Raw genomic sequence first — 20,053 nt, 5'->3', positions numbered from 1 at the left:
ACCAAAACAACATTGGGTGTTGAAGTAGAAGTCCTGGGAGTGCATTCTGACGAAGAACAGCAAAGGTAATCCAATTTTTCTTATAGTAAATCTGAGTTTGGTGAGTGCCAAACTTGGTGGGTGTCAAAATAGCTAGCCATGATGGCCGGGCTATCTACTCAGAATATTGCAAAATGTGCTTTCACCGAAAAGCTATTTTAAAATCGGACACCGCGATTGCATAAAGGAATTCTGTATCTATAATTCTTTAAATAATTATGTTTTTTGTGAACGTTTATCGTGAGTAATTTAGTAAATTCACCGGAAGTTTTCGGTGGGTATGCTAGTTCTGAACAAAACATGCTAATGTAAAAAGCTGGTTTTTGATATAAATATGAACTTGATTGAACAAAACATGCATGTATTGTATAACATAATGTCCTAGGAGTGTCATCTGATGAAGATCATCAAAGGTTTAGCTGTGGTTTTGGTTTTTGTGACATTATATGCTAGCTTGAAAAATGGGTGTGTGATTATTTCTGGCTGGGTACTCTCCTGACATAATCTAATGTTTTGCTTTCGTTGTAAAGCCTTTTTGAAATCGGACAATGTGGTTAGATAAAGGAGAGTCTTGTCTTTAAAATGGTGTAAAATAGTCTGAAAAATTGAAGTTTTTGCATTTTTGAGGTGTTTGTAATTCGCGCCACGCTCTATCATTGGATATTGGTGAGGCGTTCCGCTAGCGGAACATCTTTAAACCCCATTGGGTGCTGCGGCTTCACGTGTGAGATTCATAGGATTGCAGCAACATCAGGAAAGGAGGGAGGGAGAATAGCCATCTAATACAGTATGTGATACATGAGTTTACCCCTCTGTTAAATTAATCTATTGGAGGACAGTGGAATAGATATAGCAGAGTGGAATGGAACACAGTGAAATGGAACACCAAAACCTTAGGCTAGTACAGTGGAAATGTAGTAGATTTACCATAGGTCTATGTTAACCTCTACGGGATCGGTGGTCCCCCCCGCGGGACGGTTGAGCTAACGTGCTCTAATGTGATTAGCATGACGTTATAAGTAACAAGAACATTTCCCAGGACATAGATGTCTTATATGGGCAGAAAGCTTAAATTCTTGTTAATATAACTGCACTGTCCAATTTACAGTAGCTATTACAGTGAAAAAAATACCATGCTACTGTTTGAGAAGACTGCACAACAACAAAACTTTTATCACAGCAACTGGTTTGATACGTTCACTTCTGAAGGTAAATAATGTACTTACATTCAGTAATCTTGCTCTGATTTGTCACCCTGAGGTTCCCAATCAATTTTTATATTCAAATGTAGGAACTGGGTTCTACAGTTTGAACCCCTGCTGTGTCACATTTCCACAAACTTCAAAGTATTTCCTTTCAAATGGTATCAAGAATATGCATATCCTTGCTACAGGCAGTTAGATTTGGGTATGTCATTTTAAGCAAATATTGGGGGGGAAAAAGGGTCCGATCCTTAAACATCATCGTAAAAATGCACAACATGATTTAAATAAATGTTTTCCTCCACCTACATAATCCCTCCAAAAACTGGGAGCACTAAAACATTACAAAGGGGAGTACAAACAATGTAGCACTGAGCCAAAGTAAACATCCTAGCGGCAGGGCGATGTCTGTACAGGAGACAGGTAGTGTCTATCGTCTGTCCACAGTCTGGTTTTATTGATATCATCACCCCTCTCTCTCCAGTTGACCGAGTGACTGTTGGACCTGTTGCAGTAGTTACAATAAGAGACCCTTAGACCCTTGTAATATTACATCATCGTACTATACCCTTTACACATCACACTGTGAGGGAATGACACAGCTTGACTGTATGTCACTGTAAAAAAGTGTGTAACCTGGCTGCCTTAACATTTTTAAGTACAATTTGGATTTCGTGTTGAGTTAACTCGATCTAAAGTTACTTCAACCTAGTAAAGTAAGTGGAACTGACAAGTTGGATTTAATAACTTGTTGAGTGAACTTGATACTTTTAGTGAAATCAATGTGCTCCAACTGATGTTTTTAGTTGTCCTAACAAAGCTATTCAAGTTGTTTTGACAAATTACCAAGTGGAGAGGACAAGTATTTGATAGTCAAAACAACTAAAAGTTATGTTTTTCTAACTTACTAACGTTTGTAACTTGGCTGCCTTCAAATGTCAAGTTGTGTCAACTTCCTATACAGTTGAAACAACTACTTAGAAAATGACACATTTCAGTGCTGACTAAATCTTTAGAATTATTTAAGAGATTTCAGAAAGGAACATTACGCTCCCATCTGTCTCTTGCTCAGATGTGAGCTTTTTCGGCAGTTTCAAAACTGGCAGTGCACTCTTTAATGTCAACCAACAGACCACTTTACCTACAACAACATTCTCAATAACGGTTACATAAATGTTTTACTTGTTACTTTTTAGGTGTGATTGTTTAAAACATCAGTTGAAGTCATCTAAACCTGACATTTTAAGTCGACACTACTGTTATGCTGCTTCAGTTGATTTGACTTATTGGTTGAGAATTTCTGAGTTGAGTGAACACCTAGTTCTTAGCTGATTCAGTATGATTCAATATGATTTCATAAGTTAAGACAATTTGATATATTATAGTTGACTTTACATTTTTTGTCAACACAATTGTTATGTTTCTTCAGTTGATTTGCCTTCATGGTTGTTCATTTCTAAATTGAGTAAACAAATTGTTTTTTGCTAACAATACGTTTTTACAGTTGAAGACAACTCAACAAAATGTATTTTGACTTGGCTAGATAAAACAAGTCCTTTTGACTGTATCTTTTAATTTTTTAAAATTTTATTTTTACATACGGGTCAACTTCATTAATCCACAAAATGTTGATTTTAAAATAATGTATGAAAGTGACGTATCCTTTTCCAGTAAGTAGCCTTGTAGTTTTTAACTTTTGTAGGCTTTTTGAATGGTATTCAATGGGCAAAAACATCATAAAGGGCATCTGGTATTCATCTACAAACATGAATATACAGTAGCAAGAAAAAGTATGTGAACCCTTTGGAATTATGTGGATTTCTTCATAAATTGGTCACAAAATTTAATCTGATCTTCATCTAAGTCACAACAATAGACAAACACAGTCTGCTTATACTAACACACAAACAATACGTTTTTATGTCTTTATTGAACACACTGTGTAAACGTTCACAGTGTAGGGTGGAAAAAGTATGTGAACCCTTGGATTTAATAATGGTGTTGACTCTCCTTTAATAAACTCAACCAAACATTTTCTGTAGTTGCGGATCAGGCCTACACAATGGTCAGGATGAATTTTGGAGTCTGGTGTAAACCGCTCTTGAGGTCATGCCACAGCATTTTAAATCAGGTTGAGGTCAGGACTCTGACTGGGCCACTCCAGAAGGTCTATTTTCTTCTGTTGAAGCCATTCTGTTGTTGATTTACTTCTGTGTTTTGGGTCGTTGTCCTGTTGCATCATTTTAACTTCTGATGAGCTTCAACTGGCGGACAGATAGCCTTACATTCTCCTGCAAAATGTCTTGATAAACTTGGGAATTCATTTTTCAATTGATAATAGCAAGCTGTCCAGGCCACGAGGCAGCAAAGTAGCCCCAAACCATGATGCTCCCTCCACCATACTTTACAGTTGGGATATGAGGTTTTGATGTTAGTGTGCTGTGCCTTTTTTCTCCACACATAGTGTTGTGTGTTCCTTCCAAACAACTCAACTTTAGTTTAATCTGTCCACAGAATATTTTGTCAGAAGCGCTGTGGAACATCGAGGTGCTCTTTTGCGAACTTCAGATGTGCAGCAATGTCTTTTTTTGGACAGCAGTAGCTTCTTCCGTGGTGTCCCATGAACACCATTCTTGTTTAGTGTTTTACGTATCATAGACTCGTCAACAGAGATGTTAGCATGTTCCAGAGATTTCCGTAAGTCTTTATCTGACACTCTAGGATTCTTCTTAACCTCATTGAGCATTCTGCACTGTGCTCTTGCAGGCGTCTTTGCAGGATGGCCACTCCTAGGGAGAGTAGCAACAATGCTGAACTTTCTCCATTTATAGACAACTTGTCTTACCGTGGACTGATGAAGATCAAGGCTTGTAGAGATACTTTTGTAACCTTTTCCAGCTTTATGCAAGTCAACAATTCTTAATTTTAGGTCTTCTGAGATCTCTTTTGTTTGAGGCATGGTTCACATCAGGCAATGCTTCTTGTGAATTGCAAACTCACATTTTGTGAGTATTTTTTATAGGGCAGAGCAGCTCTACCCAACATCTCCAATCTCATCTCATTGATTGGAGTCCAGGTTAGCTGACTCCTGACTCCAATTAGCTTTTGGAGAAGTCATTAGCCTAGTGGTTCACGTACTTTTTCCAACCTACACTGAATGTTTAAATGATGTAATCAATATAGACAAGAAAAATACAATAATTAGTGTGTTATTAGTTTAAGCACACTGTCAATTGTTGTGGCTAAGATGAAGATCAGATGAAATTGTATGACTAATTTATGCAGAAATCCAAGTAATTCCAAAATGTTCTCATAATTTTTCTTGCCACTGTACAGTACCAGTCAAAAGTTTGGACACACCTACTCATTCAAGAGTTTTTCTTTATTTTTACTATTTTCTACATTGTAGAATAATAGTGAAGACATCAAAACGATGAAATAACACACATGGAATCATGTAGTAACCAAAACAGTGTTAAACAAATCAAAATAAATATATTCTTCAAAGTAGCCACCCTTTGCCTTGATGACAGCTTTGCACACTCTTGGCATTCCACTAGCTGCGGGAACTTACTTCCATTCAGCCACAAGAGCATTAGTGAGGTCGGCACTGATTTTGGGCGATTAGGCCTGGCTCGCAGTCGGCGTTCCAATTCATCCCAAAGGTGTTCGTTGGGGTTGAGGTCAGGGCTCTGTGCAGGCCAGTAAAGTTGTTCCACACCGTTTTTGACAAATCATTTCTGTATGAACTTCACTTTATGCACTAGGGCATTGTTATGCTGAAACAGGAAAGGGCCTTCCCCAAACTGTTGCCACAATGTTGGAAGCACAGAATCTTCTATAATGTCATTGTATGCTTTAGTGTTAAGATTTACCTTCACTGGAACTAAGGGGCCTAGCCCGAACCATAAAAAACAGCCCCAGACCATTATTCCACCTCCACCAAACATTACAGTTGGCATTAAACATTCGGACAGGTCGCATTCTCCTGGCATCCGCCAAACCCAGATTAGTCCATCGGACTGCCAGAGAAAGCGTTTCCAGTGCTCTAGAGTCCAATGGCGGCGACCTTTACACCACTCCAGCCGACACTTGGCATTGCGCATGGTGATCTTAGGCTTGTGTGCGGCTGCTCGGCCATGGAAACCGATTTCATGAAAATTCTGCATTTTGACATGTCCCTCTGTGCACCCTCTGTGACTTCTAGGAGGATTTTAACCCATTTAACCCCAATATTATTTATTTTGTGTGATTAGTGAATCATTTACGTCTGTCCCTCATTTTAAGGTCAACCCTGTTATGTGAACTGAACTCATGTTTTAATATGCTGAAACTAGTCCTTCCATTTTTTTTTTAAAGAAACATTGAACATCTAATAGTCAAATCATAGTGTAAAAGTAGGTGAGATGGTTCTACCTTCTCCATTACAGGCCACTCCAGTAACTCAGGATCATGATTCCCACCACAATTGCAACACCGTCGTCCTTCTACACACCATTCTTCAGTATACTCTGTTCGTCTACACACGCTTGAAACACACACGCTTGTAACATACGCCCTTACGGCGAATGTTACATAACCAAGCTTCACATACATAGGTATTTGCACTTTATCAACAAAAAAAAACAGTACCGACAAACCTTCCTCTTTTTCGCCATTCACCCAGCGGTTCAGACGCCGGGAACCAACCACACCATGAATTCTCTTCAGGTATTCAACCTGACCATCCGTCGTCACCCCTGAGATGACTCCTTTGACGGGTGCTCTACTCCGAAGTTCAAAACACAAAACTTCTGTTGTCCGGACTCTTTTGAGGCCCGCTGTAATCTTCCTCTGCTCATCAGAAATACAATTAATAAAAATAAGACCAGTCCTGTTCACTCTGACAGACTCCACTCAACAAACGCACATCCTTGCTCAACAAACTCACTTGCCCAACAAGAAGCGATTCATTATCATTTACACACGTATTCTCCACTCCAACTTAAGACAATTTCCTTTTTGATACTACTGTAGTCCATTCAGAACATTCGTCTTCACCAAATTTACTTGACGCGCTGCTTAATTCAAACTCAGCATCCACTTCCGCCATTCATCCTCCTCTGACCGAACCTCTCATCAACTCACCACTTCCCGTAAGAAAATGTGGATATGTCATAGGGCTACCTCCTTAGTGGGTGACTCGATTTACCATATTCTCTGAATGGAGGGCCCTTCTTTATGGAATTATGTGTAGTCTACTCATGATGACCAGACAGAATTTCAAGGAAATGGGCTCAACAGGGAAATAATTTATTGGGAGATGTTTGTGTAACAAACTAATAAATAATGTCAACCACAAAAAAAGCTATGAGTGTATCAAGTTTAGACCATGTGTACACCACCATCTTGTCTATTTCAAGTCTTCTCTCATTGATTGAGAAAAGTGTCTGTCAAAATGACATGCAGCACTTTGGGATGGACCCACCTCTCAATTAATGAGAGGACTTGAAATAGACAAGATGGCAGTGAAATTATTGGGTTACTTCATGATGCAAAAAAACATATTTATTTTAATAAAGGAGCATTTTCTAAAATCAAAACGGAGCCCCTGTAACTGGACACAGACATTTATGAGACTCCTGTTTGTACGAATCAAGGACGAAGGCAGTACTGCCAAGCTAAGGTTGGTTGAAAATTCTCTGTGCTACACCAAACAGTACCTCACCTGTAACTCACAGAATAATTGATACCCCATTTTTTGGGGGTTAAATCATAATATCTGGTGTTACAATCTTCAGCTAAGACCATTGCAGCTTGTGAGCTTACTAGGGTTTGGTCTACTTATATTGGAATCACCTGTTGTCAATCACCAGAGGCTTTTAGATTTGCACATGACATATCTCTCTCTCTCTCCCTCCCTCTCTGTAGGTGCTTGGAATACGCTTTGCCTACAATTTCCCTTTTAATATTAAAGTCCATTAAAGACACCTAGTCTGTGTAATAGGCCTATTATATACATACACAGTCCAATAATAAAACATATAATAGATACATGCATATAACGTTTTGTAACAACCAAAGATTGAGTCCTGGGAAGTCAAATGTCATTAATGTATTTATATGTACCCGTTGTTATCGCAGAAGAGCAGCCCTTAATTTCCTCTTTTGTGTGTGCCAATGTGTCCCCATGCCAGCATGCCAAGGTGAACGTGGTCCAACGGTCATGGCTAGAAGGATACTGCTTAACGTTAAAAGTAGATTTGTTTGCATTTTAGCTAATCCTAACCTTAACCAATTATCCTAACCAGCTACGTTAATTATCTTAATCTGCCGGTGTAAATTCTCAATTTAGTACAAAAAGTCAAATCGGACAAAAACGATATACCATCTAGCCAAAACCTGTTCCAACGGTCTGTTAGTTAACATATTTCACAATCTCAATTGCAAAGTCTTCACGTCCTCTCTCCTCATCCTTGCCTTCTCAAAACCCATTGGAGGAAAAAGCCAGAGGTGCCGCTCCTCTGACCTTTTCCTCCAATGGGGTTTGAGGAGGCGAGGAGAGAGGACGCGAGGAGGAGACAATTTATATTCTTTTCGTGTCAAACTCAGCCAGTGGTGAAGCCCTACTTTGCATCCTCCTCTTTGGCTAAAACCCCTTTTAAACCCCGAACTCCATAAGTGAAGTCATCACGTCCTCTCACTACCTGACTCTCGACGCTGCTTCAATTGCCTGCCTCTTTGGACCAAAAAGGGATATAACCGATCTTTAAAATATATGCAAAAGGTATGTATGTAGCTACCGCCGGTGTTTGCTTTGACTTTGAGTGAATTGTTATCATAGTTTTCTATTCTGTTCCGTCATGTGACGCACGACTGACTCATCACTTCGGTGTATGCTCAAAAATGCACGTAGGCCTACACACAATTTTTGGATACGTTCTGTAGTTGCAACCTGGTTGCAATAGGCTAAATAATGTTCTTGATATTCCTACATGGTTTGGTATTTGACATTTGGAATAGACGATGTAGGCTACGCGAAGCCTAAGGCCACTTCGCTAAAACACAGCATGCCATAACTCCCTATAATAGTCGATCGGTTGTCGTTAAAGGGGTGGATGGCGCTAATTGTACAGGAAACTGACATTTTCCTCGTTGAGCTTCCTGAGCGACTCTATCTTGAACATGACAAAGTTCATGTATTACGGAATGTCATTTGAAGACGTGGTTAATGATTGACTGGCGACATGAATATTAGTTTGAACTGTGCAGATTGTTAATGGAATGAGGTTTGTCATAACCTCCACCTCGTTTGTCTAACGTTATAGATGTTCTGCCATCTTGCAGCCGACCAGTGTAAAACACAAAAAAAGCATCCGGCCATCAATGACGATAGGACTATTGCGTCAATGTGATTACAAAAGGGTATTAAACATTAGCCTACAAGGATATAGCTACGTTTTTTTTAGGGAATTATAATTGACCTATTGTGATATCAGTTATTGCATGTCTGACATCTTGAAGCTTCAATATTTTTAATTTGATCAAGCCTATTAGTATTAATAGGCCTCTTTAGGGCGAGTCCACGACAGCAAGGCCCAAACATATATTTTTGGTATCTGACTGTTCAGGCAATTCTCACATAGAAACTTAATTGGGAGGTAGTATGTTTGATATTCTTTTTACATTTGTATCAGCAACCACTTGAGAAGATCATGATGAGGCCATTTTAGGCCCTTTTTTTCTTCTTCATATACATGCCTCTTGAAACCCTATGATACAGACATCTTGGTGTCATTATACATTTACATTTGAGTAATTTAGCAGACACTTATCCAGAGCGACTAAGTAAGTAATGACTGCATACTTTTTTCTGTAGCTACAAGACCCCAGTGGGACTCAAACCCAGGCGTTGCATCATGCTCTACCAACTGAGCCAACACGGAACCCATTATGGTCCTTAGTGTGCTCTAAAATATGGATGTCTAGATTCTGAAATGCATTTTGTCACATTGTCTCAAGTGCCCTTCTTGGTTTTGTTCATATGATGACATATTGTTTAAAACAGAGTGGGTGCTCTGCAACTTTTAAGTTGTGATAAATGTTATGAGCACCACCAACACAGGGAATGGGCAAATTGATTTAAAGGGAACTCCCTCTGCTTGTGATTTGCTGAATGTGCACTCCTAAAAGAGGTCTGGGATTGTTTAAAGGAGAAGTTTACTCTATTTGAACCAAATCCTTATTTTTGATGTAAATGGCATTTTATAGACTTTTTGTTGTTGTTGCTATTTCACTTATCCTTCCTCATGCTCGTTCAGCAGTAGTTGTAGGGGCACAGAAAACATGAACAAAGGCTCCAAAAACACCCCAATACATCTTTTAAGAAACATCAACACTCTATTGCCTTGTTCACTTGCTAGTTGGAACTAGAAAACTAAAAAATGTCTGACTTACTAACTGGTTGAACCTGGCACGTGCATAACTACAACCAATTGTGCAGAACGATTAACTGATATTTTAGTTATTTTTCAGTTTTTAAACAACTAATTGCAGTGTTTCAATTTTAATTCCATTTAGTTTTTCTGTGAGCTCAATTCGCACATTGCACTGTTGACTTTGAGACTGGTGTTTTGTGGGTACTATTTAATGAAGCTGCCAGTTGAGGACTTGAGGCGTCTGTTTCTCAAACTAGACACTCTAATGTACTTGTCCTCTTGCTCAGTTGTGCACCGGGGCCTCCATTTCTATTCTGGTTAGAGCCAGTATGAACTGTTCTGTGAAGGGAGTAGTACACAATGAGATCTTCAGCTTCTTGGCAATTTCTCGCATGGAGATAGCCATCATTTCTCAGAACAAGAATAGACTGAGTTTCAGAAGAAAGGTCTTTGTTTCTGGCCTTTTTGAGCCTGTAATCAAACCCACAAATGCTGATGCTCCAGATACTCAACTAGTCTAAAGAAGGCCAGTTTTATTGCTTCTTTAATCAGAACAGTTTTCAGCTGTGCTAACATAATTGTAAAAGCGTTTTCTAATGATCAATTAGCCTTTTAAAATGATAAACTTGGATTAGCTAACACAACGTGCCTTTGGAACACAGGTGTGATGTTTTCTGATAATGGGCCTCTGTACGCCTATGTAGATATTCCATAAAAAATCAGCCATTTCCAGCTACAATGGTCATTTACAACGTTAACAATGTCTACACTATTTCTGATCAGTTTGTTATTTTAATGGACAAATAACTTGCTGTTCTTTCAAAAACAAGGACATTTCGAAGTGACCCCAAACTTTTGAACGGTAGTGTATGTGCAAATCCACAGAAACTGAATTACTGACTTTTATTTTTCCTTGGCTTTAAATCGTATGCCAAACAAAAACCCTTGATTTTCAAACTTCAGCAAACCATACAACTCTATGAACAAGGACTACTTTAGTGGAAGAACTGTGCAGATGCAAACTTTGGTAATAGAATTACGGTATAATCTCTTGCAAGTTTTTATGTGACCATGTTATAACCATACAAAAACAGTTATAAATATCTGTTCTGAATTAAGATGTCGGCAGAAAGAATGGGGTGTTGGCTATGACATGGCAACTTGAGTTGTAAAATATATTTTTGTTATTTACACCTGGTTACAGAACTTCATTGTTCCCAGATGAATATGTTTTACAGGTTTGGACATCATGACCATATGCCAGTTGAAGGGAGGACGGTAGCAGGTGACCCAACTGTGGTGTGACTTATGATTTCCCATTGCAGCCAATTCAGTTGCAGTAATTCCGTTACAGATTGTTGGGTAATTCCGTTGCTAATTTGTTAACTCGTAATTCCCTTTAACTTAAATCATAAACACAATTGATATCAGTAAAATCACTAACTAGTTGGTAGGTCTACCATTACTTGTTACTTATGTAAACTTTCATTATTCTCCCTCATGAGGGTCAGAATTGAGAAAGTATCTTAGATATGTGCATAACGGAATCACAAGGTAATATTTCTTACATTTACAGAAGGTAAACCATTTCTCAAATTAAACATACATTGTGTTTCGCTGTATTTCTGTAACATTGTAATATTTTTTTATGGTAGATGTTTTTATGACCCCTTTTCTATCTGTTTATCCAGAAATCAAAGCCTTTACTTATGCCAAATTTTGAAGATGGAAAGTGGTTGAAAAATGTATTTATGCCTTCATTTCCCCAAATATAGACTTAGCTGTCATTTGACACCCACTTTTGATATGCTCCTATGAACTTCATATGTTGGTGCTCATGGGTCCATTTTGATGGCAATGCGTAACTGTTCCCCAACAAAAATGTACTAAAATAAGCAAAATCATCAAGGGTACTTTTGAGATTCATTAATATTTTTCATGTTTAATGTGAACATCTTTATTTCAGACTCTAGAAATACTCCATATTTTAGAGCTTTATATAAGGATTATAATGAAACCAAGATGTTGTCTGTATTATGTGTGATTCACGGATCATGGGATCTTACAAGAGGCATGTATGGGCCTAAAATGGAAACTTTCATTATGATTTTCAAAAAAATGACTTGTGATAAAATTAAAGCATGTTAAACGACCTTCCTCCCAATGAATTTTCTATGTGATAATTGCCAGAACAAACAGATCTACATTTTTATTCGGGTCTTCCTGGTGTGAAATCACCCTATAGGCCTCTATGATAAGCTACTAGAACATCACGTATTTGAAATGCTATGTTATAGCTACACAACACAATGTCTCTTGGAATTGCCCCTTCACAGTCCACTGTGAATAGGCAGCCTCTGACACCAGCCATAGTGCCGTTATCCACCCATTTTGTCAAGAATTTTGTTAACTAATTTCTGTAGTATTGTTCTGTGATTGACTGACAAGGTGAACACATTGCGCCTAATGGACAAGCCTCTGATTCCCTCTCTCGCCGTGTCTAGACTTGACCGTTCATGCAGCTTTAGTATTCTGATCATAGTTCTGATCATGGAATTCTGACCGTGTCTTGCGTCGACGCCTGCATTTAAATGTCTACTGTGACCAGAGTGTGTCCGGATTCCCTTTTCGCACGCTATGTTCAAGTGACAGTATGCATTCTACAAACGGTGGAATAGGCAAAATATTATAACACAACAACTGATGGCAGTAGACCAGATCTGAACACAATCAGACCACAAGTGACTTTTGTGTATCTAGACCCATCTTTTCAATGTGATCTTTGTATTTTGATAGCAGAAGTTGCATGCAAGTGACAAGTGTAGACATGACCTATCGACCTTGTTCAGATATGGTTAATGGGTGATTCCTCACAAAATACTTTTATTTTTTTATTATTTATTTTTTTGTCCGAAATATAATTCATAGAAGGGTCTTTTGGAGGAAGGATGTTGACACACATTTAACATTTGTATCTTAAGGCATAATTGAGAAATAATTTAATTGAAGTTGGAATATTTACAGGCATATCAAGGTTCCAGAGTGGGATCTCGGATACTTTTAGTTATGATCCAATTTGTAAGCATTACCAACACAGAGGGAATGTGAAAATGGATTCAAAATGGTTGTCTACACCTGTTGTTTAAGACGCATGTGGCAAACAATTCAAATATTAATTTGCCAACTGTAGTAACTGCCTCTCACATGGACATGCAATAGGCTAGATATTTGCGATTATGTGAACAGAGCAACTCCCAACTGCGTATTCTCTGGTCCAGGAGGACCTCAGGGGGGACCTTCTGGTTGGACAAGGGGGGGAAATCTGGGGCTGTGGAAGTAGGATGGACCTCTGCTGCCTTTGATCCGTGGTAGGCCTTGCATTGGCCTGCTCTGCTTTATCCTAGCCTGGCATGATCACTACTTGATGATGGTATCTGGCGGCAAGGAACCTTGCCAGACAAAGCAAGTATCCTGTTTGATCAAGATTGCCTGGTTATCAAACTAACAATGTCCGGTCATTGTGATTGCCTTATGAAATTACCCTGGCTTAGTTGTTGCTTTATATTGTTCCGTATGTCTAGCCAGGATATTCTAGTAAAAATGATGAAGGGACATAATTATTGTCCTTGGGTTTTGATAGTAAACTAACTACTCGTGTGTTTACTTGGTAGGGACTGCTCAGTAAGGAAGGTTGTAATGGTAGGATGTCCAGGCTTTTGATTCCAAAGAGCCTCTCCTATAAATGTTTGAAGCTGTATTGTACTGTTGGTCTCCTGCTGGAGTTTAAACTGTGTGTGGGTGTAGGCCTACATGTTGCGGGTTAGTGAGTTTTGCATTTGGTTGCGTGCCAAAGCAGCAGGACTTAAGTTGACCAACAATGGTTTGAAGCAATGCCAGTTTACTAGTCTTAAATTGGGCTACAGTATATCAAGCAATATACACTAACTGCACTGGAGTAGCTATGGAAAACAATAGCAGGACATTTTAGAAACGTGACCTTTAACCCACACCTATGCAAAATGGTTACGAAATGCGTGTCTAAACAAGACCTTTGGCCCTTGGACTCAAACACTAGGGACAGACAGCCTACACTAAATAGTATCTTAACCTATTTCAATTACTTTCAAGGACATTTCGAAGCAAGTATTTGGATATATTTTCTTTGAAAATAGGCTACAAGTAGTTGAATATTCAGAATGCATTTTCAAATATTTAAATACTTCATGCATTTGAACCCAGGTCTGTTAGGTCCTAGGTGTATTTGAAGTAATGTATTAGGAAGTTAGTAGTTCAGGCTATTTATCAAAGTTTATTTGAAAATATTTCAAAAGTAGCTGATTTTGACCACATTTAAAAAAAAAAAATTTTTTTAAATATGCATTTATTTGAACCCAAGTTTGACTAGGATATTGGTTTTGACTCAGTCTGGAGTAAATCCATTAAATACAGCAGTGTTTGTTTCATTGGCTTAAGAAATGCATTCCTTGGGCTAGATTCCCAGACACAGATTAAGCCTATGCCTGGACTAAAGAGCGTGCTCAATGTTGAGGCAAAAGCACGATTACCTCACACAAAATTCACACACTGTGATCTTGGACCAGGTTTCCCTTTGAATATTTATTTTCTCTCAGTAGACTAACCTTGATAACTAGACTAAAGGTTTAACTATCTCCTTCCTTCGCTCCCTCCTCCAGCGTCGTGGATCATGTCGTCTGTGATGCAGAAGTTGATCACCCCCATGGCCAGCGGCCCTGCTGAGCCCCCCAGGAACAAGGTGACCGTGGTGGGGGTGGGCATGGTGGGCATGGCCTGTGCCGTCAGCATCCTCCTCAGGGTAAGTATGACTATATCACTGTCTTACTATTACTTTACAACTGCATTACTACTCTTACTATTGTGTTATTAGTACTTTACAAGTACATTAGTCCTAATTTACTTTACCTCTGAATTACTACTACTATTGTGATACCAACAAATAGTTACTACTCAGTTATTATGTAGGCTGGTTGTAATTGTGGATTTTACCATATCATTTCTAAGTAAATACCAGGTGTTCATGACCAAACTATCCTTCTGGCCCTTCTTTCCACCCCTACCTTCTCCCTCCTCCTCCTTCCTGTAGGACTTGGCTGATGAGCTGGCTCTGGTTGACGTGATGGAGGATAAGCTGAAGGGAGAGATGATGGACCTGCAGCACGGCAGCCTCTTCCTAAAGACATCTAAGATAGTCGCTGACAAAGGTAAGAGAATCCCCCTTGTGTGTATGCCACTGGAGTGGTTCAGAGCAAAAAAGGCGGAATATGTATTTTGCCATTGCAAGTGTAATGCAGCTTGTTTTGAAACCAGTTTAAGGTTGATTGCGTCTCATTGATGGCCATTTAGACCCCCCCCCTGCTAAATGGGAAAAGTCTACGCAATTCAATTGCTCTTTCCCTATCTCTGTCCAGACTATGCCGTGACTGCAAACTCCCGCATCGTGGTTGTGACCGCTGGCGTGCGTCAGCAGGAGGGAGAGAGCAGGCTCAACCTGGTCCAGAGGAACGTCAACATCTTCAAACACATCATCCCCCAGATCGTCAAACACTCCCCCAACTGCACCCTTATCGTGGTGTCCAACCCAGGTACACACACTGACAATTTAAATCTTGGACACAAGGTAAATTGTTTCCATCATTATCCCCTAGATTGCATTGGCCAACCCAGTTCCAACATTCCACCCTTACCAACAGTATCACACCACTCCATAATTCAAGATAAGAGAGAGGGTACTGTGACAACAGTGGGTGGCAGGGATGGGCAGTCAATCATTAACGTTGTCAAGGGTGTGTGTGTTTGACCATATCCCTGTCTCTCCCTACCCATAGTGGATGTGCTGACCTATGTGACATGGAAGTTGAGCGGCCTGCCCAAACACCGTGTCATCGGCAGCGGCACCAACCTGGACTCCGCCCGCTTCCGTTTTCTGATGGCTGAGCGCCTGGGCATCCATGCCACCAGCTTCAACGGATGGGTGCTGGGAGAACACGGCGATACCAGCGGTGGGTAGGGGTGACGCTGATGGTGATTGGTCCTGGTAGAGCACAGACACACCATCGGTGGGGATGATGTCAGTGGAGTGCATACTTTAGTGGGAATCTGAGCACATGTGTGAACTTCTTTTCACACGCAGTAAGCCACACACAGTTGGCAGCTTTAACAGCTTTTAAAACAAAAGTACTTGTTTTGGCATTGTTACATCACTCTGCACATCCAGTTATCTGTCAGAAATAATGAGTGAATTGAGTCTGCTTGTGTTTAATTTTTGGGGGGGGGGAAATCTGAATATCTTCTGTGTAAAATAATAAATATCTCTGTGTGTGTGTTAGTCCCTGTGTGGAGCGGTGTCAGCGTAGCTGGAGTCAACCTGCAGAAGCTGAACCCAGAGTTTGGCCTTGACGGAGACAAGGAGGACTGGAAGGCCACCCATAAGGAAGTGGTCGACAGGTAAATACCCTAAACCTATCCCCAGCTCCATCCAGAGTCTAAATGTGTACCTCTGCCTCCACCTAGAGCTCGTAGTACAGCTAGAGTTTACACCGTACTGCTCACCACCTTCTGATTCATTTATATCTACTGGAGCTGTCAAGGTATAAGGGCTCAAATAAGGACGAGATCAGGCTGGGATAATTTTTGGTATCATTAATATAACTAGTTCTACTGACATTGTGTGCTAGAATAAGTATCAAAGCCTGCCCTCACATTTTTATTTTGCATTAACCTTTTATTTGAGTTAACGTTCATACAGGTTCACCTCATTTCAGAGAGTTTTTACCTGTTCAAGATTGCAACAGTTGGACGTAGATGCTGACTGACAGGGATTGTTTTGTGTGCTCCTCCAGTGCCTATGAGGTGATCAAGCTGAAGGGGTATACCAACTGGGCCATCGGCCTGAGTGTGGCTGATCTCACTGAGAGCATCATCAAGAACATGAGCAGGATCCACCCCGTCTCCACCATGGTCAAGGTGACGGGATAACACACAGACACATGCGTGCAGACACACACAGTTACACACACACATTATGTGCATGTAAACACACACACCCACACACACACACACACACCCCCCCCCGAGCGAGAGAGTGAATCTAACACATTTCTACGTGATAATGACTGACAGCTGTTTTGTTTCCCCAGGACATGTATGGAATTGGCGAGGAGGTGTTCCTGTCCCTGCCATGTGTGCTGAACAGCAATGGAGTGGGCAGCGTGATCAACATGACCCTGACCGACGCTGAGGTGGGCCAGCTGAAGAAAAGTGCAGACACACTCTGGGGCATCCAGAAGGACCTCAAGGACGTCTAGAGACACACATCTACCCTTCCTCCCTCCGTTCCCGATGCAGTCAATCCTAGACCCAGTTTCACCCGTCCTCCGATCTACTGTATCCATCTCCCTTTCATCTTAATCTACTGGTATACATTCTTCCTTTACCCCCCCTATCCTTTTGTAGGATGAGGTTACTGTGTTTCTGTGCTAGGTACTGTGTGAACCAGTATGACTATGTACCCTCATTGGATTCGTGTTGAAGCTATTGTACTACGATCAAAAAGTGTTGGCTTTATCCTCCATTTGCACTTTCTTGAAGCACTGTTCTGTTCACTTCCTGTCAGGAGCGCAGAAACAAAGACCCTATAACTGGGTCTCCTCCTGTCGGGGAACAGTGGTGTTGGTTATTGTGCGAGATGTTCAGTCTGACATTGATTGCCAGAAAGAAACAAAGGGGGGGGGGGGGGAAGAGGGCAGAAGTGGAATCAATCGAAACGGCCTGCTTTAGTAATTTTTTTTTTATTTTTTACTTACTGTAACACCCATGTTTGTGTAATGAATGACGACAACCAATGAGTAATTTAATAAACACTTTAACCTTATGAAGCATGTTATTGTGTCCAATGACATAAATGTTCCTCAATAAACTAGGCTACACAATGCCTCCCTGCTGTTAGATATTGCTGCTAAGTAATCTGACATTTAACAAAATGATGAGTGACATGTAGAAGGAAATCCAGGTCCCTTGTCAAACTTTTATTCACATAAACCGTCAAATTAATTTGGACAATATTTTCAGTAAAGGAACATTCTGTTAAGTAGCCAAAAGTACTGCATGTTAACATCGCTTTTCTTCCCCAACCAACAAATTAAGGCCCTGTCCACTTTTTAGTGGTTGCTGAAATGAGTGGCTGATTCAAGACAATTACACTACGTGGCCAAAAGTATGTGGATACCCCTTCAAATTAGTGGCTTTGGCTATTTCAGCCACACCTGTCAACAAAGCTGTCTGTCCTCGGTTGCAATACTCACTACCGAGTTCCAAACTGCCTCTGGAGGCAACGTCAGCACAAAGCTGTTCGTCGGGAGCTTCATGAAATGGGTTTCCATGGCTGAGCAGCCGCACACAAGCCTAAGATGCTCAATGCCGAGTGTCGGCTAGAGTGGTGTGAAACTCGTCGTCATTGGACTCTGGAGCAGTGGAAATGTGTTCTCTGGAGTGATGAATCACGCTTCACCATCTGGCAGTCGGAAGGATGAATCTGGGTATGGCGGATGCCAGGAGAACGCTACCTGCCCGACTGCATAGTGCCAGCTAAAGTTTGGTGATGGAAAAATAATGGTCTGGGGTGGTTTTCATGGTTCGGGCTAGGCTCCTTAGTTCCAGTGAAGGGAAATCTTAATGCTACAGCATTCTAGACAATTCTGTGCTTCCGACTTTGTGGCAACAGTTTTGGGAAGCCCCTTTCCTCTTTCAGCATGACAATGCCTCCGTGCACAAAGCGAGGTCCATACAGAAATGGTTTGTTGAGATCGGTGTGGAAGAACTTGACTGGCTTGCACAGAGCCCTGACCTCAACCCCATAGGACACCTTTGGGGCGCCGCTGCGAGCCAGGCCTCGCCCAACATCAGTGCCTGACCTCACTAATGCGCTTGTGGCTGAATGGAAGCAATTCCCTGCAGCAATGTTCCAACATCTAGTGGAAAGCCTTCCCAGAAGAGTGGAGGCTGTTATGGCAGCAAAGGAGGGACCAAATATATATTAATGCCCATGATTTTGGAATGAGATGTTCGACGAGCAGGTATCCACATACTTTTGGTCATGTAGTGTACTTTTGGAGATTGAGTGTATTTTCCTTATTGTCATTACATGGTTTAATAATTACATCACACAAGACATGTACAAAACTTTTATTCAGCAGACTTGTATTTTCCAAACCCACCTTATAAGTAGACAATATGACACACAAACTCTTTACCTCACGAGTGAATGGTTATAACGATGCTGCTATAACTGCTATAACTTAAGCAACTGACCATCTCCATTGTTTAAACATTAGTTCCTTCTTGGGAAGGAACCAATTTAGGCAGGAACTTCTATTTCTCTGAAGTAGAGTAGAATAGGCAACAGTTTGCTTGTCCTGGATCTTATGAGGTTGGCCTTAGATGTGTTAAATATGTTGCGCTTTCCAAATCGGAGCCCAAACGGGTTGAAGTTGAATTTGCTGGTCCGAGTTAAACGATGTTTGCAGATAATGTGTCGCTGGTCTTCATCACTCTCTTTCAAAAGGTAACAAAGGTTCGCATCGTCAGGTAAATTCGGACTGACAACCTTGCTTCTCATCACAACAGAGTGCCCCTCTTGCGCCTTAGCAGGTGTATGTCCTGAGAAAAGAGAGAGCATCAAATTATAAAATCGAATTTTCTTTTATTACTTTTGGATATTAAAAAGTTTGGCTCAGGACATTATGAGAAGAAAATGAACCTATAAGAAATCAAAAAGTAATTAGACTATATCAAATCAAGAAATTACCTGGGATATCCGTCCACCCAAATCCTGGAGTTGGAGTCCCCCATGTTCCATACTGGCGAATTATCGCACAAACCAGGAAAAATGCCAGCATTCTCATTCTGTCAAAATCCAAGTGATCACACTTCGCATCCAACCAATGCAGCAAGAAACAATATGTGGTCATCGACACTAAGCTGTCTGTCTTTGATGCATGACGTGTATTCTCTGCCTTTTATATTTCCGTCTGTGTGCACCGGATTGTTGGGAGCGAGATGACAGCGGATGAGTAGCGTTCGCGGCGCTGTCCACTGTTTAGTGGTGTTGAATAATTCATTACCTTCTAGGAAATGTTGACATTCCGCGCCATGGGATGACTTTTCTCTGAAAATGTTACTGTCAGATGTGGTCATTGTTGAATTGATGCAGTTTGCTAGAGTGCATGAGAGGTTTGAGGGATATGGGAAGATTTTGGCCAGCAGAGACATCCATATAAATTACTTCACCCATGATTGATTCTTGTTGGGCCATCAGAAGTGGATGCATTCTATTTGACCAACATTCAACCCCATGCTTAA

The 20,053-nt window shown here is 40.6% G+C and overlaps 1 protein-coding gene across 1 annotated transcript; it reads left to right on the top strand.

Annotated features, from left to right (window-relative positions):
- Positions 1-7,720: 7,720 nt before the first annotated feature.
- On the top strand, positions 7,721-17,567 carry LOC106609123 (L-lactate dehydrogenase B chain). Its single transcript, XM_014207572.3, has 8 exons — positions 7,721-8,007; positions 14,353-14,492; positions 14,781-14,898; positions 15,106-15,279; positions 15,523-15,696; positions 16,024-16,141; positions 16,537-16,660; positions 16,834-17,567. Exons 2-8 carry the CDS (start codon positions 14,364-14,366, stop codon positions 16,999-17,001), a joined length of 1,005 nt encoding a protein of 334 aa, XP_014063047.1. The 5' UTR covers positions 7,721-8,007; positions 14,353-14,363; the 3' UTR covers positions 17,002-17,567.
- Positions 17,568-20,053: the final 2,486 nt, after the last annotated feature.

The sequence above is a fragment of the Salmo salar genome, chromosome 07 (genome assembly GCF_965601325.2).
Source record: "Salmo salar chromosome 07, fSalSal1, whole genome shotgun sequence".
NCBI classification, from domain to species: Eukaryota; Metazoa; Chordata; class Actinopteri; order Salmoniformes; family Salmonidae; genus Salmo; species Salmo salar.
Note: the sequence above shows the minus strand (reverse complement) of the source record. Positions and strands in the feature narration are given on the sequence as shown.

What these genes read in the sequence shown, in the direction of transcription:
- LOC106609123 (XM_014207572.3), top strand. Translation starts at nt 14,364, where the DNA reads ATGTCGTCTGTGATGCAGAAGTTGATCACCCCCATGGCCAGCGGCCCT. An exon ending in CCGTCAGCATCCTCCTCAGG is followed by an intron (nt 14,493 to 14,780) that starts GTAAGTATGACT and finishes TCCTTCCTGTAG; the next exon opens with GACTTGGCTGATGAGCTGGC. An exon ending in TATCGTGGTGTCCAACCCAG is followed by an intron (nt 15,280 to 15,522) that starts GTACACACACTG and finishes CCCTACCCATAG; the next exon opens with TGGATGTGCTGACCTATGTG.